The following is a 22191-nucleotide window of genomic DNA, read 5'->3' as shown; positions in this document are numbered from 1 at the left end:
ATAGGCATGGATCTGAGGACATTTTGTGTTTCTACAGAAAAATAAGGCAGCCAAGGCAAACACAGCTTCTTCCGGGGCAAGTTGGAAAAAGAGATCTGGCTCCGTGATAGGCAAATATGTGGACAGCAGAGGGATTCTTAGGAGGTAAGTCATCTCCACTTGCTCATCCCTTCATTCCTCTCAGGCTCATTGGGAGCTGGCTCTGGGCCCACACTCAGTGCCTGCTGACCCCTTGAGAGGTGAGGAAACTGAGGTCAGCTGCACTCATTCCCCTCAAATCTTGGAACACATGCCCCTCCCTGTTCTGACATCCAAGCTGTGCAGAGCAAACCCCACAGGACAGACCATTGTCTTCTGAGGCTGCCCCACCCTACTGTGTGTTTGCAGAGAGGGACTGCACAGCAGCAGAGGAGAAGGGTCAAGGGAGAGGGATGGAGTGTGTAGCTGGGTAACACTACACTGTTGTCTGCTGAGCAGAATGGATGCACTCAGTTTTGGGGTTTTTGTTGTTGTTGTTTTTTGAGACAGAGTCTTGCTCTGTCGCCCAGGCTGGAGTGCAGTGGTGCACTCTCAGCTCACTGCAACCTCTGCCTCCCAGGTTCAAGTGATTCTCCTGCCTCAGCCTCCCAAGTAGCTGGGATTACAGAGGTGCACCACCACGCCCATCTAATTTTTGTATTTTTAGTAAAGACGGGATTTCTCCATGTTGGCCAGGCTGGTCTTGAACTCCTGACCTTGTGATCTGCCCGCCTTAGCCTCTCAAAGTGCTAGGATTACAGGCGTGAGCCACCGTGCCCGGCCGATGCACTTGGTTTTTTAGGAACATGACTATATTGGCTATGAAGGTTAATTAAACTGTCAAATAGAATCTCCAATAGTTAACTCCTTTTACAGACAAGGCTGGGTCCTGTGCTTGACAGATCGTTTCAATGACTTATATTTAATTAACTCAAACATAACGCATTTTGTTGCTCTCGGGCAGCACATGATTGAGCTTGAGTACCCAAGGGTTGGCTCATAGCTCATTCAGAGACAAACCAGTCCCCTGCCCACTCTTCATTTTGGCATGTGCTGTGTGCCCATAGATGGCCACAGAGAGACAGAGGCATCCCGACCCTTCAGTATCAGATCCAGAGAGAACTTGAAGACTGCAAGCATGAAATGAAAAAGATATGCAAAGGGGAAGTGACTCTGGAGATGTAAATCAGCTCATCAGTAAAACCTTTGGGCCTGATCATCATGAATTCTTGTTCTAAATAGCTGAATAATGAGATACAATTTGGGAGCCAAATCTCTGCAATAGTGGTTGGCCTGTTGGTTCCTCAGAATGGAATGGATTGATTGATTGATTCAACAGACGTTTACTGATTACCTACTGTGTACCAGACATTCTTTTGAGTTCTGTAAAGCCTCCAAAAATAAATTAGACATGGGTCCTACCATTAATCTCCATTATTAAATGCTCACTTAATAAATATTTATTGAGTGTCTACTATGTGTGAGGTGCTGTGCTCTTTGCTGGATATACAGTATTGAGCCAAATGGACCTACCTCTGTGTCATTGAATTTCTGGTTGAGTGGAAGAAGCAGACAACAATCAAGTAAGCAACAAATTGTGAGCCCTGAATTCTAATGCAGACTTTGACAAAAGTAGCTGCTGTCCCTACTGATGGCAGAGAGCACTTGGTGGTAATACCAAAAATGAACTCAGTCATGCCGTAATGCAGGTGTTACAGAATGGCAGTAGTGCTTGAGAATTTCCCAGATAGAAAGCTTTTTCCAAGAAATGCTTTGTTTTAAGGCCTGTTTAAGTGACTATTTCTTTTCTGCTTGCAAAGCCTTTGAAAAAACATGCTCTGTGTTTGTGTATACATAGTTGCTCATGTGTACGTACAAATATTCACTTGTGTGTGTGTAAGCAGAGTAAAAGTAGGTGGGAATACCAATTGTGTTCTTAAACAAATAAGCACTTAATAAGCTTGATGCAATATATAGGAAGTTTGCTGGAAAGAAGACATTTGGCTTTTTTAAAACTGTTTTTATAAGTCAAGGGAAAGGTGCTTTAATTGCTGCAAATCCTTTATTTTTTATATCAAGGAATCCAAGCTAATTCACCCTTTCTTCAAGCAAGCACTATATCGTAATTTATCTTGCAGAATCGCAGTTAATTTCAGGATGGTGATACCTGCATTTTTTTTTCTTTTTCCTTTCTACTGTTGATCTTTAAGAGTAATACATATTTTAAATCAGGGAGCAAAAGAAAATGTATTTCTCTGTTCTGCATATTATGTGTCCTTCATTTAGTTCCTTTCTCCTTTGGCCCTATCACCCCATTGCTTCATCCCTATTCCATTGTCTTTTCTAGTCTGCGTGCGTGTGTGTGTGTTTCAATTCTGGACTTAAGGTCCTCCCTGTCAAACTTCCTTTAAGACAATTTCTGTGAGGCCTTTGCTCTCAAAACCTACTGAAAATACAGACTCTGCATTGACCGCCACATCCAGTTCCCCGATTCCCTGCACTGCCTACAGCTTCTCCTTGCCCTTAGTGCTCAAATGCTTCTAGAAGACATTTAGGCCTCTAAGCCACTTACTCCTGATTCTGACTTCTAGGGATACAGAAAGGGGAAGAGAAAGAGAGAGGAAGGAGAGGTGGATGGAGATGCTCTGCCTGGCTTTCTTCTGACCCAGAGCCTCTTGTCCGGGGGCAGCTGCCTGTGAGCCAGTAGACCTGCTATGTCTGGAGGTGGGGGGCCCTCGCAAAGCAACAGCACCCCTCCCACTGCTGAGGATGTTTTGCACACATGTCTGTTTTTATGCATTGACTTACTTGGGAATAGAGCAGATGGGCCACATTTTACAGCAAGGCCTGAAGAGTTGAAGTGTCTTACCTAAGGACACACAGTAAGGGTTGGCTCTGGGAACAGAGCCAAGGCCACCTGCTAATGTTAATCGGGGTGCTTTATATCTGAGTCTGAGACATCTTTCTTCACAACCTTTCCTTCTCCTTCATAGCAGTCTCACAATTTGTAAACGATGTATTTATTTGTGTCATTATTGCTTTAGTCCCCCACTAAATCAAGTATTCCGTGAGGACAGGGATTATGTCCATCTGTAAATGGCATCTTAATACTTGGTCATCATCATCATCATCATCTTTGTCATCATCTGTTGCAGCAGTGGCAGCAGGCACTTAGTGGAAGCATGTTGAATGAATGAGCTGCAGAATGCTGGCTGGTTTGTTTTTCCCTCTCCAAAGGTGTGATGCTCCTTGGTCATCTGTTTGTCACAAAATCTGTTATGCAGCCCGTATTGAAATATTTTGTGAAATCCTCCCAACTCTTCTCTCTTCCCCGCCTCAGTAGCCAGTCAGAGGAGGAGGAGGAGGTGTTTGGCATCCGAAGGAGAAGCTCCCTGGGCCTGAGTGGATATCCCCTAACAGAAGAGGAGCCAGGAACCGGGGAGCCAGGGCCGGGGGGTCCATACCCCCGGCCGCTCCGCAGAATCATCTCCATTGAAGAAGACCCTCTGCCCCAGCTCCTGGATGGTGGCTTTGAGCAACCCCTGAGCAAATGCCCAGAAGAGGAAGAGGTCTCTGACCAGGGGGTACAGGGAAAAATCCCGGAGGCCCCACCCTTGAAACTCACCCCCACATCCCCCCGAGAGCAGCCTGTTGGAAAAGAAGCCCTATATAAGGTAAGGGCGCAGCCTACCTTGGTTCATGGACATCACTTCTATGATCTGTCTCTTGCATTTGAGGCCAAGCGCCCAGAGAGGCAGCTCAGGAGGTCAGATGCTGCAGGTCTTGTGATTCACCACATATGTGTCCTCCAAATACCACTTTCCCCTGCTTAGCTGAGTGTCATGGAGGGAGACTCAGGGGTCCTGATAAATTCTCCTTAAACCTCTGTTGTGTTTGTAATAACGCTCAAAATCCTAAGGAGACTGAACATTTGAACAAAGGATTCTTAGCAAAGCAATTTTACTTCTGCGCAGAAGGGTGCCTTCTTGGCCAGTTGCCATGAGAGCACCCCTCAACAAAGGGGCACGCAGCCTTTATTTCCGATGCAAGTCCTTCCCCACTGGCCGGGGTCGGGTCATACAATCTAAACTAATCCTGGCTGGCTAAACATTTGATTTTTTCAGATAGGGTGGGCACGTAAAAGAAAGTGGAGGGAAAGGGGAAGGGGTGTCTGTAATGAGCCAGAAAGTTAGTCCCCTTTCCAAATAAGGAAAGAAATGTGAGCTGGTACTGCTAACGCTTGGTACTGTGGCATGCCTGGGCATTTAACAAAGGCAAGAAGGAAGAAAAGGAGAAAATTGGGGATTGAGAAAATTGAATTAAAGAATAAAAGATTGATCAGATTATTTGAAGGGAAATCTCATCATATCCCACAGTTGTTTGCCCCCTTCCCGACCCTGTGCTCTCTCTTCTGATTCAGATTCAAAGGCATTAATTGAGCACCTACTTAAGACTGTATGCTAAGCTCCTAGCGTACAATTTCATGTGCTTTTAAAGTTGCATGCTTTGTAACTGCTCTTAGCAGAACCAGGCCCTGCTTTAGAAAGTTTGCATACCATCATTTTTCTCTTGATTCTTAATCAGCTAATCACACTTTCATTCCGACATTCCCTGCCTGCTCCTCCCTTCAGTGTGACCCTGTACTTCCCATCAGGTCTTCCTGCTAAATTCTGTAGGAAAAGGGAGACCACATGAAAAGCGGCTCCCCTGGCTCATGGTGATAGATGTTCTTTGCCTCTTTTGAGACTCAGGCCTCGGAATAGGCCCCTTGAGCCCTCGTCCTGCGCTCAGCCTTCTGAAACAGTTCAGAACGATCTACAACAGTGTGAAAGAGGCTCCGCCCTGCATGCCGAGGCAGCCGTTGAGAACTGAGCCTTTGCCGCCTTGAACTTTTCCCAGTGGCTGCATTAGGGTGTGAGCTGTCTAATGGACTTCCTGGCATAGGTTACCATTCTCAGGCCAGGATTAAGACTCATGCCTGCAGATCACTCCTCAAGGGCCCTGGTGCAGGGGAGAGCGGAGAGCTGGGTGGTACCAATGCGGGGTCCCCCTCCCTCCTGCATGTCCTTCCACAACCCCTTCAATGCACAGACCTACACTTGCTGGCAGTGGGTACAAACGGGGTCTTATATAACTCCAAGATGTCCCCCTGAAATGTGAAAGAAGTATCATGAGGTCCGTAGGAGCTGGGGTTGAAGAAAAAGGCTTAAGCATCTGCTCAAACATCTGCTATGGCATCTTATCCTCACCGCTATCTGATGAGTCAGGTCAGAAATGTATTCTCCCCATTGACAGATGGGAAAGTCGGAGCTCAGAGGGGAGAGGCCAGCCCCACCGTGATGGGGAGCCCAGCCCTCCTCACCGATCTCTCTCATGTCTGTGCCCACTCCACGAGCTCCTGCTGCCGTTTTGCTGGGAACAGAAACTGCAGCAGGGAAGAAGTATGATTTACTAGCAGCCACATAACAGCTCCAGGGAGAGAAGGTACGCTCGTTTGAAGGCTACTGCAAGGCAGGTCCTCCCATACAAGGCTGGTGAGGTGTAAATTGGTATAACCCTTCTGGAAACCCATTTGGTAATATGAATCAAAAACTGAAAAATACCATATCCTTTGAACCAGCACTTCTGCTGGGAATTCTTCGTAAGGAAATAACCAAAATCAGACAAAGATTTAACTCAAGAATGCAAGAGTTATTTATAATAGCAAACAGTTGAAAAAAAAAATGTCCAATAATAGGGACATAAGGCATAGTATGTTAATTCACTAGAATATTATACAGCTGTTAAAAGTATTTTCAAAACTCTTTAGTGACTAAAACAATTTGTAAGTTAATAATATATGATAAAGTAGGATAAAATTTTATATATCTCAAATTTCTGTAAATAAAACAAAGATGATATAAAGAAAAGTTGGAAGGAATGCATCAAGATATGAATTGGTAAAATGGTGGTAATCCCAGCACTTTGGGAGGCCACGTTGGGTGGATAGCTTGAGGCCAGGAGTTCAAGACCAGCCTAAGCCTAAGTGGCAAGACCCAGTCTTTACAAAAAATAAGAAAATTAGCCAGGCGTGTTGATGCATACCTGTAGTCATAGCTACTCCAGGGGCTGAGGCAGGAGGAGTTCTGAGCCCAGGAGTTCAAAGCTGCAGTGAGCTATGATTACACCACTGCACTCCAGCCTGGGCAACAGAGTGTGGCCCTGCCTCTTAAAAAATAAAAATAAAAAGATATGAATAGTGACTGTTTCAGGATGGTAGACTATGAAGAATTAATTTCCTCTCTACTTTTGTGTATTTCCTAATTTTAAAAATTAGCATACATTTTATTTCTTAAAGCCTTATTTTTTAAATTAAAAAGCATGAAGGGAGGGAGGGTGAGAAGAGATCTTCTGACTTGCCAGCCAGGTACTCCTTCTCCAGCCCCCTCCCGCAATCCAGCCATCTTATTGTCCTGTGGCAAGTGGCCTGTCCCCCAGAGGGGACAGCGGGTTAAGTGCATGAACATACCTGAGAATTTGCTGCCCCTGTGAGGTGAGTCCTGCCTGACGCTGAGCCATTGATGTGTCTATGTACTTTTGCCTTTCAAAATAAAAGTGCTCTGCCTGGGGAGGGGCGGTGGCCACAGGGCTAAGGATCAGGCAACACCTCTACCACCAGGACCATTTCCTGCCATCCTGGGTTTCACCTTCCCTATCCTGTACTGTGCTTGGGTATGTTAGATAGATACACTGAGTTTTAGTCTCAAACAAATAACAATTAAAAGTACAGGGACCAGCAGAGAGTTGGTGCCCTTGTGCATTGCATGAATAAAGAAAATGGGGCAGGAGGCATAGTTTTTGAGTGCACGTTGGTTGTTATTTTTTTTTTTAACTTTTAGTTTAAATTTTTGTGGATGACCTTGAATTCTCTCCTAAATACTGCATGGAATTGATTTCTCTCCAAAAGGCAGTTAATGGCTTTTTATCTGAAACTCAAGTACTGCTAATACAACTGCCACTACATTATAGTATTTGCTCAATGAGAGGAGCTAATTCCCCCAAATTCACTTTTAAATAGATTCAAAAGAGCCTCCCCATGTGACCAGGCAATGCTGAGCTGGACCTGAAGGCAAGATGCCTGCAGTTGAGCGGCAGCTCCCTGGAATGAATGATCATTCCTCAGAAGGATGCTGTGCTGGAAGGTGGCTCCTTACTCTACTTCCTACTTGCTTTTTGTCCTAGAGCAAATTCGCTCCCCTCTGGGCTTTCCTGTCCCAGCCCTTTCCCTCTGCTGGGCCCAAGAGACAGGGCAGCAGTGACTGGCTGACTCTGGGAAACTTTGCCCAGCAGCCTAGCATTTCCCAGCTTCCTAAGTGGAGACCCTCGTGCCTCGGTTACCCAAGGAAGATGGCAATGCCTCGATGGGAGCTGATGAGATGGACGGAGAGCAATATTCAGGGAGGCAAGAGCATCCTCCATTTAGTCCAGGCTTCCAAGGATAGGGCAGAAATAAGCAGCTCCCTGTCCCAACCTGGGACGTCTCTGTCCCTGTGATGTGGATAAGCCTTCTTTCATCCTTCTCTCCTTCTCCGTGCAAACGCCCCACCTTGTCCTTCCCCACAGAAAGAATTCCTGCCCCCTCTTGAAGCCCCCGCTCAGATCCCCTCCTCTGTGCCCTGTCACACTTGGAGCACCGAGTTGTCCTTATCCGTGAGCGTGCTGCCTCCTCCACCCCACCGGAATCCAGGGTTGGCCTCTGCCTCCCTGCCACGGGAGGTGGACAGCAAATGTCGCTTGGGTGGCTGTTTCTCCTCCCTCCTGTGGATGCTGGAAAAAGCCTCCATGCCCCAAGACCGACTATGCTCACTGCATTCTGAGGCTGTGGCAGCCTCCTGGTGCAGGTCTGGAGGCCAGTCTGCACCCCCTGAGGGCCACTGTAGGGATGGGTAAAGGGCCTCTGGTGGCTGGGGCAGGGGCTGGCAAGACCATTCCCTGCAGTTGGTCAGACTGTGTGCCATCCACAGGAGGAAAGTTCTCCCTCTGCCCCTGACCGGCTCTTCAAGATTGTGTTCGTGGGCAATTCCGCAGTGGGGAAGACATCCTTCTTGAGGAGATTCTGTGAGGACCGGTTCTCCCCAGGCATGGCGGCCACTGTGGGTGAGTTCTCATCCCTGAGGTGGGTCCTAGGCCCATCTCTGGGAAGGGAGTTTGTGAGAAGGGGACCCAGGGCAGGAGGCATTAGAAGCCCATGGGAAGGGCCATGGGGGATTGGCCAGTAGGGATACTGGTGTCTGCTCTGTTCAACAGAGAGGCTGGGAGGGGCAAGATGATGCCACCTCCCCTCATGCTGCTAGCTGTTAAGCTCATCCTGTGTGTGATGGGACCCCTGAGTACTCCGTAAGTCCAACCCTGGGTTTATGGAACTAAATTTGGTAAAGGTAGATTTGGATCCCCTTCCCCCCTTCAATGAGTACCCCCTCCTTTTGACCACTCCTCCCCACTGTCAGCAGGGCCCTGGGTCTTCCTGCCCCACCTGAACTGACCGGGACTGCTCCCGAGACCCACATCCTGCCACACCTCCCCCTGCCTTCCTGAGGGCCTGCTACATCCTGGCCTTGCTCCTGGATGGCTTCTTTTACCCATCACATTGTATCTGCCCTAAGTCCCCAGCCTGCTGGGTGACAGCTGGACTTAAATGTAGAAGCTCATTAGGCTCAGCTATTAATGGATGATCATGGCTTAATGTATTCCCACTCTGGGTGATATTTTATTTAAATAGAGGCCTTTAATCCCTTCACCCACAGTTGAGGGTTGCATTGGAATATGTGGTGAGACCCAAGGGCATACGGACCTTTCAGCTTGAGTCACTCAACAGAAAGGTGAATCACTCAACAAAAACAAATACATTGCATGCCTATTTCACTGAGCTGATAAGTCAACTGTACTTGAAAATGTATTTGTATGACCTGAATATTTACCAGAAGCTTTTATAGTCATCCTTTCCATCTATGTCCACAACAACCCTGGGGGACAGGTACTGTTCAGCACAGTCAACAGATCAGGAAACTGAGGTCCAGAGAGGTTAGAGGCTTGTTCACATTCCCTTCAGTTGGTTGGTGCTGATACCTTCCCCTCAACTACCTTCTCTTCCATGCCATAGTGTCCCTAAATTGAGTTGTATGCAGTTAGCACCCCATGAGAGGTGAGGATGCTTTTCTGCCTCTGGAGGTGGGCAGAGGTTGGTGCAGGCAGGAGGGGCTGCGGAGGTTCAGTGAGACATCAGAAGTCCTGAGTCCTCATCTGGGCCCTGCCACTGACAAGCTGTGTGACCTCAAGAGGATGTGGTGCCTCTTAGGGCTTCAGTTTTCTCTCATTTGAAAAATGAGAGGTTGTAACTGGGTACCTGTATTAGTCTATTCTTGCACTGCTATAAAGAAATACCTGAGACTGGGTAATTTATAAAGAAAAGAGGTTTAATTGGCTCATGGTTCTGCAGGCTGTACAGGAAGCATGGCTGGGGAGGCCTCGGGAAACTTACAGTTACGGCGGAAGGTAAAGGGAAAGCAGGCACATCTTACATGGCCAGAGCAGGAGGAAGAGAGAACAGGGGAGGTGCTACAAACTTTTAAACAACCAGATCTCATGAGAACTCTATCATGAGGACAGCACCAAAGGGATGGTGCTAAACCATTCATGAAGGATCCACCCCCATGATCCAATCACCTCCGCCCAGGCCCCACCTCAAACATTGGGGATTATAATTGAGCATGAGGTCTGGGTGGGGACACAAATCCAAACTATATCAGCATCCTAAGACTGCCTCCAAGCCTGGGTCTCTGACTCAACCATCTTCGACCTTTGGCTGTGTGACAAGCTGGTTCTACAAGACCAACTCTGAGTGGCCCAGAGTCCTGCCTGGGGAGACTCCATTTTCTTTCTCTTACCCTAAACTGGCCCTTCTAACATTTCTCCCAGAGAGGGCTCTCTGCCTATGTGCTTCAGGTGTCCTGTCCTTGCTTCAGGTGTCTCATCCTTATTGCTGGGCCTTTTCTTAAACTGTTATCACAGCTGGAATATCTTCCCAAGCCTTTCCTTCTGCTCAGCTTCACCCAGAGACTGAGAGCATCCCAAGACAAAAATTGGGACCCAGATGGGAAGAAGCGTGGAGCCTGCAAACCAAGCCCAGAAGAGCCTGGCCTTGTCTGGCCTTGAGGGAGGGGCAGCTGGGAGTGTGCCGAGCGTGGTAACATAGGAGATGGCGCCCGGGAGGTGGACTTGCCCTCCCTGAGGGCATTCCGTTGGGGAGGCCCTACAGTGTCGGCTCTGGCACAGGCCTGGGGGAGGCAGGGAGAGGGTGCCCAGCCTGCAGGCCTCAGAGCCATGTCCCCTGAGCAGTGTGCATGTGGTCTGCCTCTCCTGACAACAAAATCAGGGTCCGTTTACATTTTCAACTTGTGGCCCTGAGATGGAAGGCTGTGAAAAATAGAAAATCAGACTCATTTGCACTTCCCGGGAGGCCAATTATGGAAACACCCTACAGTTTAGGAAGGGGAAAAAATATCAAAGGTTCCAAATCAGGATGCCCTTCATCACACCGCTCCACACATGCTCGAGCAGCAGCTCAAATTAGTTTCCCTGCCACACTGCAGGCCCTGCTCTGGGACACATGTCAGGAAGCAGATGTCACACCAGCCACCTGCAGGCTGCCCCCTTTAAAGAGATATAACAGCCACAGAGTCACAGCCTCTCGGGCCAAAGCTATCTAACCCCAGAACAGGGCTCCGGCCCATCTCCTGTCAAGGGCAGCAGCTACAGCACAGTGGCAGGGCTTTGGCTGTTCTTCCAGCTCACCTCCATCCTCCAAGGGGTCCTCCAACTTCCTGGTCTCCTACTCCCTCATAAGAGCATGTTTTGTACTGGACCAGTGGCTTGCGTGAAATGCCAGTTGCTCCAGTGCAACTGGTGACTGGGGCATCCTGCCTGCCCCACCTAGGGCCCGGCCTGCTTCTTCAAGAGCAGGTGCTTGAGCCCTGCAGGCATCCTGGAGACAGCACTGATGGTTTTAGCAGAATGCTAGGTCTGGAAGGAACCTTGGGAATGGTCTAATTACATCCTCTCGTGTTGTAAGTGAGAAAATTGAGTTCCACCATAGAGTGATCATTTGAGTTAGCCAAACTCCCTGGAACCCAGGACTCCGAGTCCAGCGTTCTTCCCACTTCTCCACTTTGGTTCACAACCTCCCTGCATTAAATCACAGGCCAGAATCCAAGGTGTTTCTTCCAGAAGCTGTTTCTGGAAGAATGCCCCTGCCCTTTCTTGGTCACCAGTCCAGTGTCTGTCCCACTGCACATCTGTACAGAGAAATCCCTGCAGCAGCCCCCTAGGGTATTTCTCCAGAGCAACTTGCTGCCACTGCTCCCCATCGCTCCTGCCTTATGACAGCTCAGGGCTGTCACCTCGAGAAAGGTTAAGGTCACCCTCCTGGCAACCATCAGCCCAGCGCTAACCCACACCATCTCCATAGCACCTTTCAAGGTGCCAGGAGGCTCCTGACTTGAGCCATCCTTTGGGAAGCAATTCGTTTGCCAACGGGTCACCTCGATGTGAGGGTTGAATGCTCCAGCTGCACTTAAAGATTGTGAGCATCCAACTTAGCCCCTTCATCCCTTCATACCTCCATCTCACTGCTGTCTACCGATGAGGAGAGAGAACCTCCCAAAATGAGCTGCAGCAATGCCATCAAGGTCACGTTGCTGGTCAGTGGCAGAGCTGAGACAGGAATGCACCACACGGGTCTCCTGACTCCCGGGATTTCAGAACTGGTAGTAGTCTTAAAATCAGTTTAATCCAGGCCCTCTGGTCCCCAGTTATTCCGTGTTGCCTATCCTGTTGGACTTGTGTTCTCTGGCCTCCTGTTTGCACATGCCACCTCTTCATCCCCACCCCCCTTGTCTTCTCCTTGTGTCCTTCACACCCAGCCCCCAAGAGCCTGTTTATCTGCTTCCTTGGCCTGCCCGTCTGAGGCTGCAGACAGAAACACATCGCGTGTCCAGCAGGGAGTCTCACCAAGCTCACCACGCACAGAACACATTTTTCCAGCACACTCTTTTGCCCGTCTCACTCCCTGCCAGAGACAGCTGCCTGTCCTCCAGCAAAGCACCTAGCCCGTGAGGTGGAGCAGGAGCTGAGGGCAGCTGGGACCCAGCTGCCCCAGCCAACTCCCTGCCCGTCTACCTGCGAGCCTTACCAGCAGGCAGAGGCCTCTGTCCTCAGGCAGCACTGGCTGGTTTCGGATCTGGCCCGAAGCTGTATGACCATGGATGCCTTTCCCCTGAGTTGTTACCAGAAAACAGGCAGCCCCTTCTGTCTCCCAGAGCACAGACTGGGACAGCCCCTCTACTTCTAGCCAGGAAGAAAACTCACCCTTGGATTCACCTCCCAGCCACTGTAATCTGTTTTGCTGGGAGCACTTAGCCCTGGGCCTTCTAGGTGAAACAAAGCTGCCTGTGTCCTGTGCCCTGAGTCTGGCTACAGGAGGAGCAGTGAACCTCAGAGCTGGGATTGCAGCTCACCTTGCTACCGACCAGCTCAGGCAAGGCACGACGTCTCGTGACTCCTGCTTCATCTCTCGGTGTGTGTGTGAATGTGTATGTATGAGTACATATGCATATGTGCGCATGTGTGTGCAGATAACTCACATGGATGTCACAGTGGGACTCTGTGAAGGTGGAGAGGCAGCACATAGAAACTCTGGAAATAGAAAGCATTCTATTAATGGGAGAAATCACTCTTTCTCAGCCCAGACGATTGCACTGCTCTCTGGCCCTCATCTGTGAAGCAGAGGGCCTCTAGACTCCCTGCTGCCCCTGACATTCTGGAAGTGGATGATCCTCCCACGTCTCCTCACTCGTGGGTCCTTAATGCACTAGCCTTTGCCCAGCAGCAGTGGCTGGGATGACTTTTTCCATTTACTGCCTCTTTGTTATCTGTTTGGTCTCTTCTGTCTCTATCTGTCCAAGCTGCTGTTGCTGTTTGTCTTCCTGAGCCCTCCAGAGGCCTTTCTGAAGGTTGTGGGAGATGCCCTAAAGTTCTAAGATCTGGAACTTATGGTGGTGGTGGGGGGTTGTACTTTCGAACCTCTTTATGCCTTTGCAAACATTCTTACAGGATGCAGGAGTGGGGAATACCTGTATCAAAATATCTGTGTTGAGGTCCTGACCTCTGAGGGCTGCTGTGGGGTGCAAAATGCACTTCACTGACCTTGCCCCCTCTCTCTGGGGTTGAGGACCCCAGGTAGGGTCACACCCCTGGAGAGATGGTTGTGAACAGCCCAGTGGTAAGATTAGGAGCTCTAACCCATTTCAAGGGTGAACATTGCCTGTGATTTTTTCTCTTACCCCTTCTGTTCTGTCCTTTCCTCTACCTGCCAGTTCCTACCCTCCTCCTCCTATTCCTCCTCCCCTCCTTCTTCCTGCTCCTCCACATACCTTTGGGTTGGTTGATGGAGGCCATACCCCTAGGACATTTGAATTTTACTAGGGGGCCTCTGAAAGAATTTTAGGTGAGAAAGAAAGAAAGAAAGACAGAAAGAGAGAAAGAGAGAGAAAGAAAGAAAGAGAGAGTTGGAGAGGGAGGGAGGAAGGGGGAAGGAAAGAACGGAGGGAGGGAGGGAAAGAGAGAAGGAAGGAGAGAGGGAGGGAAGGAGAGAGGGAGGGAGGGAGGGAAAGAAAGAGCGTATGGCTTGTATTACAGTGAAGAGCCCGCAGTTCAGAGTGGTTAAGTGATATGATCAATGTTCCACAGCTAATAAGTGGCAGAGACAGGACCAGAGCTGAGGTCCCATGCCTCCCCGTCCAGTGCTCTGTTCTTTTCTCCATTTTGCCTTCCATAAGCTGCACAGGGAGGGTTGTCACCTTGGGCCTGATGTGATTTCAGACATTGGAAGCATGGTTTCCTGATTTGGAAGTGAGGTGCCCCTGGCCCAGGGCAGCCCTGACAGGCCCGTTTCACCCTGCAGGCATTGATTACCGTGTGAAGACGTTGAATGTGGACGACTCTCAGGTGGCCCTGCAGCTGTGGGACACGGCTGGGCAGGAGAGGTGAGGAGCTGCCCGAAGTTCTGGGCTCCAGAGGGAAGGCCATGTGTGCCTGACCCGTGGCCCTTCTGTGGCAGGTACCGGTGCATCACCCAGCAGTTCTTCAGAAAGGCCGATGGTGTCATCGTCATGTACGATCTCACAGACAAGCAGTCGTTCCTGTCGGTCCGGCGGTGGCTGAGCAGCGTGGAGGTGAGCTGGCGACCTTCCTAGGAGCATTTAGGCTTGATCGTGGCTTCTCTTTTCTTCTCCGTCCATCTCCCATGCGGGCCTCTGCATTTTCAAAATCTGATTCGGAACTTGCCTTTTCCAGGAACAAACTGATGCAGGCATTTGTTCCTCTGTTCATCTGGGTTCCCAGTACCAGACTAGTTACTGGGGACCCAGAAGTGAACAAGACAAACACAGTCCCTGCCCTCATGGAGAGAGGGACACGGAAAATCCAGATTATGCCAGCAGCTGTGTCATTGCTGGGCCATGATTGAGTGGGACTGGACTGGGGGAGGGGACACAGTGGAGTGTCAAGGAAGGGTCCTGGAGAAATCAGTGTTTGAGTCACAATCAGATTCTTCCCTCATTCTCACCAGCACCTCTCCCTACCCCCTGAGTCTTTCCAGCTCCAGTAGGCCCAGCTATGCCCTGCCCAGGAGCCACACCATGCAATGTTTGGGGGCCTCTGTCACAGCTCTTCACGCAAGGGGAGGTTGATCCAGAATGTGAGGGCTCCAGGCTCACCTCAAAATCAAGAGTCTTGGCAGGGCCCAAGAGCAACTGTGTTATCTTTGCATTCTGAATTATCTGGGGACTCTACGTTTATGATTCCTACTGGCAATATGTCTTTTTGTACATGCTTTTTTTTAGTGTTTCCACCACTCCAATGCAGGCTTCTGAAGGCCGGTGCCAGTGTGGACAAGCTACAAATTGCTTTTTGCCAGGACTCGGCTGATTCCTTCACAGAACAGCCAAGTAGGATGTCCCACCCCTTCCACCAGCAGGATTCAGGGTTTGTTCATTTATTTGTTCAAAACACTGGCAGGCACTATTCTAGGGCCTGGGAATCCTAGCAGTGAATAAAAGACAAAGCTCCTGCCCTCATGAAGCTTATGTTCAGCTCTCTGCTCCAAGCCCGTAAAACTTTGCATATCCCATCACATACTTATCATGCTGCTACAAATCGCTTATTTACCGGCCTGTGTCTCCCACTGGACTCCGTGCTGCCTAAGAACAGAAGCTGCATCTTCGTTGCTATAACCTGGATGCTTTGCATGAGACCAACAACTCCTGGATGAATGAATGGATACCACATTGCTATGAAGGCAGACTCTTGGAGTTGTCCATTTCTTTGACCCTTTTGGCCCTAAGATCCATGATCCCTTTCACCCAGTCTGTTTCTCTGTAGTTTTGCCTGTAGTTTCTCTGTAGTTTTGCCTGTTTCTCTGTAGTTTTGCATGTCTGGGTCACCCGTCTGTCTTTTGTTAATCTGTATCCTTCTGATTACCAAGAAAAATAAGGAATAAAATGGAAGCCAGATTCAAGGGTTTCTCAAGAATTTGCCTAATACCTATTATTTCTCAAAATTACTGTGCTGAACACACAAATGAGAAAATGCAAGTTTGAAATGTAGGTAGTGGATTGCCTGTACACCAAACTAATAATGGAAGCAAATGGTATGGGTGAATCCGGCAGTAATTCCTTTCTAAACTTTGGAGTTCATGACACGATCTTTCTCTTCTTTTCTTTTTTTACTTCTGTTGTTGTTGTTGGCAGCACCAAGCAGATTTATCTTCTTTGCAGAAGTTAAGCACCAGGAGGGATGTTAGGGATTACCTAATCCAGGGGTTTCCAGACTTTCTTCCTTGGAGCCCTGGAATCAGACTGACATTCCCCAGAGATTGGGGAGCGGCAGGGGAAGGTTTAGTGGTCATGGATCCGGGTCCCTCATCTCCCATCTCCGTCACAGCTGCCTTGCCTTTTTCAGCATATTGGAAGTCAGGTACAATTTTGTTAGACAAAAGAGTTTCCCTTTGAAAATATCCCATCTAGTATGGCCATCTCATTCAAAAGTGAAGAAAGGGAAGGCCTAACTTTTCCAGGGTCACCTGTCCTTTTCACCGACATTTAGTTGTCCCCCCATATCTAAATTTTGGTGTGTGCTAGGGCTAAGCCTCCAGGTGGTCTGGGATTAATGGGAATGGATGGTGACAAATTCGTGGAACTATGCTCTCTGCTGTCATTAGGGGGTGTCGTTTCTAAGGCTCCTGTTTTGCACAGAGCCTGGGATCTAGAAGAAGAGATGGAACAGTTTGGTGGTGGAGGTGAAGAAATCTCAGAAGGTCATCATCACAGCTTGAAGCATCAGTTTAGTCATCCTCCAGAAACGTTGCTTTGTGGGACGGGGCTGAAATGCATCAGCGGTGTGTGGCTGCTAAGAGGCCCACAGAAGCCTTGGTGTATCTGTGGGCTCGGGAAGCCCGGCTGAGATGGCAAATCTATACATAGTTAAATCAGAATTGCTTATGTGTAAACAGGGCTTTTCTATATGATTTGTAGTTTGAGTTTTTCCTTTTTTTGGATATTAGCCAAAGATACATTTAAGCTCTAATTGATTATTCTAAACCTGGGTGAACATCAGGATCACATGTGGAGCTTTTAAAGGGAACAGAGGCCAGGGCCTTCTCTCCCAGAGTGATTCAGGGCCTGCAAATAAAAAATAAAAAATAAAACGAACAGCTCCCCAGGGAATTTTGATTCTCAGCCACCACTGTTCCCGGCCTACACAAGTGCTCCTTGAACCCTAGCATATATAGGACTCTCCTGGGGACCTTCTTAAAATGCAGTCTCTGCTTCAGCAAGTCGGGGCTGGGGTCTGAGATTCTGTGTTTCTAGCAAGTTCTCATGTGAGGCTGATGCTGGTGGTCCAGGGATGACCCTGTGAGTAGAAGAGCTCTGAATCATTTCCAAAGATGCCTGTGACCCCTCACCAAGAATTTACTACGCATCTACAGCATGTCCAGCACATACTAGGAGCTCTGGGACTCAGTATGATAGACCAGGCAACACATTCAGTTCAGCAGCACAGAGTTTCAGAAACAAGTGCAGGAGGCTGTGTCAAATGGCAGAGTGTGTGTTGAAGGTGTGGAACGGTGGCATCATAAATGCAATTATTCTCTAGATTCTTGAAAAGCTAAGTCATTCTGCCTTGGCAACCAGCAATCAGAGGTGTCAGGTGATAGATTAAAACTTGACACCTAATTTGATCTGAGGGGAACTGAAAATAATAAGTACCTTATATTTGTGGAGCACCTTATTTTTCCAAAGAGCTCCAAGCACTTTACCAACTCCCTCGCCTGGAGAAGGGAGGGTGGAGGGGGAGCTTTAATAACAGTCTTCAAGGTTCTGAAGCCTTATTAGTAAGTGAATGGTGGCCAGCTGTTCACAGTCCCCCTTCCTCCCTCAACCTGAAAAGCATACAAGAAAAAAGGGCTTCAGTTGCTGTACGTGCCTGCATGGGAAAGACTCTTGGAAGAGGTTGTGTGGGGTGGGAACAGATGCTCGGGGGAGGTAGTGGAGCTCCCTGAAAGGAAGTTCTTACTATCCCATCTTGGTCACTTCCTGGCCGTGAGACTTTGGCAAATCATTCCGCGAGGGAGCAGACCAAATGCTCCCTCCTGGCCCCCAAATTCTACAGTGTATGATGGCATTTGACTCTGTCTCTGGGAGGCCAAGACGGAGCAGGAATGTGTGTGGATGAGAAGATTCTGGAGGGTCCTTCCAGCCCAGAGGGAACCAAAATCCTTTGGTGCAAGAGAGCACCAGCACTGCTTGATGAGGTGGGAAGGCTGTGGCCTTGCCCTTGTTCTGCTATTTCACCTAGTCTAGGCAACTTTACCTTGCCTGCAGGCCTTCTGCAGAAGAGGCCCAAACAGATGCACTGTGTGCCGATTCTCCTGAGTGCCTCATAGGAAGTCACCGCAGGCAGTCTTTCAGCCAACGCGGCATTTCCTACCCACCCCCAATTTCTTATCTCCATTGGGTAGAATTGGTTTAACCATTCCAATCTGGAAAAGAAACTAGTCAGGCTCTAAGGCCCCATGTGTGACCATGGGACAAACTGGACATCAGAAGACTGTGGGGCCTGTTTCGGGTAGAGAAAATAGAATTTAGAACGCCAGCCTGTACAAGCCTGAATGGGCTGGTATTTCCCCCAGAGCCAGATTGCTGGCCTCCAGTGTCTGCAGTCCTGGGATGCTGAGCTTCTTGTTTAGAGCCTCTTGCCGTTCTGATAGCACTAGATTGTTAGGCATAAAAGTCGAGGAAGTTAAATAGAATTGGCGGAGTTCAGCCGAATAGACCAGTGTTTCTGAGCTGGAAAAAAACGTGGAGATTAATCTAATGCAACCTCTTGTTTTATAAGTAAGAAAAACTATGATCCAAAAAGAGGAAGTGACTTTCCCAAAGGCGCCCACACTTGCCAGCAGCACCGCCCGATCTAGAAGCGAGGGCTTTGCCACACTGCACTGCTTCTCTCTCGTCCTGTGGTCCATGGCTGAAATCTGCTCCTGAAAAGCAGGTGTTCATTTACTTTTCAGTCCTTCTTGCTTCTCTCTCAAAGCAGAACAGTTCTTCAGCTCAAGGGGTCCTGGCCCACTTCCCTCTCCCTTCCTGGGCTGCTCGCTAAACCTCATTCTGCAATCTTTGTCGTTGGTGACAATGTACAGCATGGTGCAAAAAATAGCAGTTTGATTTTTTTTCTCCACGTTCCAAGTTGAGCTTGAAGTGCTGGCAGTTTAAAATGAACCACACAAATAAATCTTGTTTTGACTCATAGTCCAGGGGATGGATAAATATGGAAACCCCCAAGATATAATTTTGCAGTCATTTTTTTTCTTAGCATAACTGCATGCTTTAATGTGCTGAAAAAATTTTTGCTCTGGCTCCAGAGAAATAGCAGCACTATCCCAGCTAAGTGCTTTTTCATGCCTCCTAGCAAAGCAAATAGATATTAAAACATACACACACGCACACACACACATGCACATAGGCAACAACCAACCAAACCCAACAGCTGCACATTCTGAGCTGAATGCCAATCCACTGCTCCAAGTTGACAGCTCTTGTTATTTAAAGTCAGAGATGGGTGATCTTTTGAATTTCAACAAGTCTGTCTTCCAACAAGCTCAAGTTCACAGAAAGGCAGCTGAAATAACTGAAGGTGGAGGGAAGGCTCTCTGTTAGAGGGTCATAGAACAGAACCTGGCTTTAGAACAGAGAGACACAGAAAAGAGGAGAGACTCAGATGAGTCACATGGAGAGGTGGTGACAGAGCTAGGGCAGAACCCACGTCTCCTAAAGAGAGATTGTGTGCCTGATGAAGGAGCTAAGATGACTTCACTCCAACCTGTCACGCTGATGGGATTTTTACCAACATCTCTCACAGTCTCAAGACAACAGAGTTTGAGTAGACCTGAGACCTGTTCACCAAAGCCCTAGGGGCTTGAAGGAGGTGTTGCTTCATCTAGGAGGTAATTTTGAACATCTCGTGCTAAGTGGTATGCAGGCTGAAAACCTAGTTAGGTATGAGAAAGGTATAAAGTTTAGATAGATAGTTCAAGACTTTTGGGGTCAAAGTCAGAGAGGACCATGAGATACCTACCCCAATACCAGCTCCTCTCCCTGCCCCTGTGCCAGAGACTGATGATCTTGGGCCGTGGTGATGGTGACTGACTGTGATAGTTAGCACACTCCCAGGTCTTATGGGTATTCTCATTTATTTTTGCCAAATATTTGGAGATGAGTCTGTTTCTCCTTTATCGGTGACAGGCCAGGGTCCCTGGAGGGAAGCGAGTTGTCCAGAGTGGCTGTGTAAGAGAGGAACAATACAAAGAACAGAAACCGCAGCTCCTGCTGGGTGCTTTGCTTTTAAATTTTTTTTTCTGCTCCTTCTAAGCTCCTTTATTTTTATATCCAGGAATTGCTTTGGTTTGTTTGTTTGTTTTGTTTTGTTTTGTTTTGAGACAGAGTCTCTCTCTGTCACCGAGGCTGGAGTGCAGTGGCACAATCTTGGCTCACTGCAAGCTCCGCCTCCCGGGTTCAAGCAATTATCTGCCTCAGCCTCCCAAGTAGCTGGGACTACAGGCGCCCGCCACCACACCTGGCAAAATTTTGTATTTTTAGTAGAGACAGGGTTTCACCATCTTGGCCAGCCTGGTCTTGAACTCCTGACCTCGTGATCCACCCACCTCAGCCTCCCAAAAAAAAAAGAAGAAGAAACCCTCCCTTTCTTTTCCCAGGAGGCCAGAGGCACCATTGCTGTTTATGGTGCATAGGACCCAGATGTTGGGCTTATGAACCATTCCCTGCCTCATTCCATTGGGTCATTCAGCATCCATCATCCCCTCTGCAAGCGAGGAAACAGAAGTCATCGCCCATTCCAAATAATAGCAAAACCTGGGGTAGAATTCTGCCCTGGGATTTCAAGTCTGATGCTCATATTTTCAGAGTTTCTATGTCAAGAAATCCCACAAGCCTTAATCATTCCTCACACATAAATCTACAAATATCTCTCTCCCATGTGCTCTAAACAGCAAGCTGCTTGGCCCATTTCCCTGCTTCCTCCTCCTTTCTTCCCTTTCCGTGAAAAGCTCTTCGCACAAGTATCCTGTGGCACAGCACGGTCGGAGGAGGGGGTGTTCCCATTAGCAAACGCTCTAGCTAATGGGGGCCACAGGATTCCATATATGCCATCAGTGGCTTTCTCACTTTCAAGTGGTTGGAATATGTACAATCCACTTAGCACATCAACTGCAGTGTCCAGAATTTAATCTATTTTTGATGGGTCAGAAGACACTGTAAGATCTTGTAGTGCCTTTGAGTCATCATTGCAAACACAAGTTACCATCTCACCAATAGATACCATTTTTAGAGAGTTCCAGTTAATAAGACACTAAGTAGCAGAGACTTGATTGGAAATAAGAATCTAGAGGAAAAGGTTGGAGAAGTGAGGACCCATATACTAAAGAGTTCTCATAATTCAGTGCTTATGGTGTTGAATGTTCTTTTTGATTCTCTGAGCCTTAACTTTCTCATTTGGTAAATAAGAATTTTTTTTCCCCTATTAAACTGCAGTAAAAACGAATGCACAGATTAAGGAAACATTGAGGCTTAATTTCAAACATAATAGCATTTAAAATTAAAATTGGTATACCTGTAAGATGGACTTTGGACATTTATTTGAAATGCTCAAGTAAAGCCGCTAAAGTATCAGCAAAACTGTAACTGCTTATTAGCTTCTGTTATCCCACAGGTCCCTCTATTTAGTAAAACATTTAGCTACAATGAATAACTATTTGTTACTAAATTGTGATTAAAAGCCCCTAATTAAATATTTAAGTAAAAATAACAACCTTCTTCAATGTGCACATTACCACATTTACTCACTGAATGGCAGTCGGTGGTCCCGGGCCCTTTGGGCGCCCTCAGGAGAGACACATACAGTGCCCCTTTCCCCAGGGAGGAGGTGGAGACCCGGGAAGCAGGCCCCTGGCTGGGAAGCCACAGCCATTGGGGAAGTGAACAATGTGATACCTTGAATGAACCTGTGACTTCTGGCCCAAGCAGTGCAGCTGCTATGGCCACAATGTTCCTTCTTACACAGGGCTTTCTTCAGAGCCAAAGCACCCAGTGACAGGGGTCTGTGGTGCCCGCCTCCAGCGAGGCACATGGTAGTCATTTATGGAGCCTTGTGGGCTCAAGACCATGAGGCAGATTTGGATCCAACCCTCGGAAGCTTATGTGCTATCAGGAGGCCTCTGGTGATGCAGTTTCTAGTCAAAGCAGCCTCCAGAACAACTCCGAACCATGGGGCATTCCTGGCCTTGGTCCAACGGGCTAAGCCTGGCCAGTTAGGAACGCCCTCAGGGCACGGTAAGCTCTGGAAGGGGGCATGTGGCCTGTTGGCATCAACTGTCCCCTCATCCAGCACACCTTGGGGGGCCTGCTGTTCCATCTAAGATCCAAGGAGCATCGTGAAGGGGGAGTGGTCATGGCACACACAGGGACTAGGAGACACCACAGGCAGGCCTCAGGCACCTTGCGGAAG

General features: G+C 48.3%; 1 protein-coding gene across 5 annotated transcripts in view; it reads left to right on the top strand.

Moving 5' to 3' along the window:
* CRACR2A (calcium release activated channel regulator 2A) overlaps positions 1 to 22191 on the top strand; it is a 142955-nt gene that overhangs the window by 111279 nt on the left and 9485 nt on the right. For 3 of the 5 annotated variants that reach the window (XM_054445470.1, XM_054445469.1, XM_054445468.1), the window contains 5 exons: positions 38 to 144; positions 3359 to 3692; positions 8022 to 8154; positions 14015 to 14096; positions 14171 to 14285. In XM_054445470.1, the coding sequence (XP_054301445.1) occupies positions 38 to 144; positions 3359 to 3692; positions 8022 to 8154; positions 14015 to 14096; positions 14171 to 14285 (771 nt within the window). The remainder of the gene's footprint in view (positions 1 to 37; positions 145 to 3358; positions 3693 to 8021; positions 8155 to 14014; positions 14097 to 14170; positions 14286 to 22191) is intronic. The other 2 variants (XM_054445471.1, XM_054445472.1) reach the window with 2 other exon arrangements.

This window comes from Pongo pygmaeus, chromosome 10 (assembly GCF_028885625.2).
Source record: "Pongo pygmaeus isolate AG05252 chromosome 10, NHGRI_mPonPyg2-v2.0_pri, whole genome shotgun sequence".
In the NCBI taxonomy this organism is placed as follows: domain Eukaryota; kingdom Metazoa; phylum Chordata; class Mammalia; order Primates; family Hominidae; genus Pongo; species Pongo pygmaeus.
Note: the sequence above shows the minus strand (reverse complement) of the source record. Positions and strands in the feature narration are given on the sequence as shown.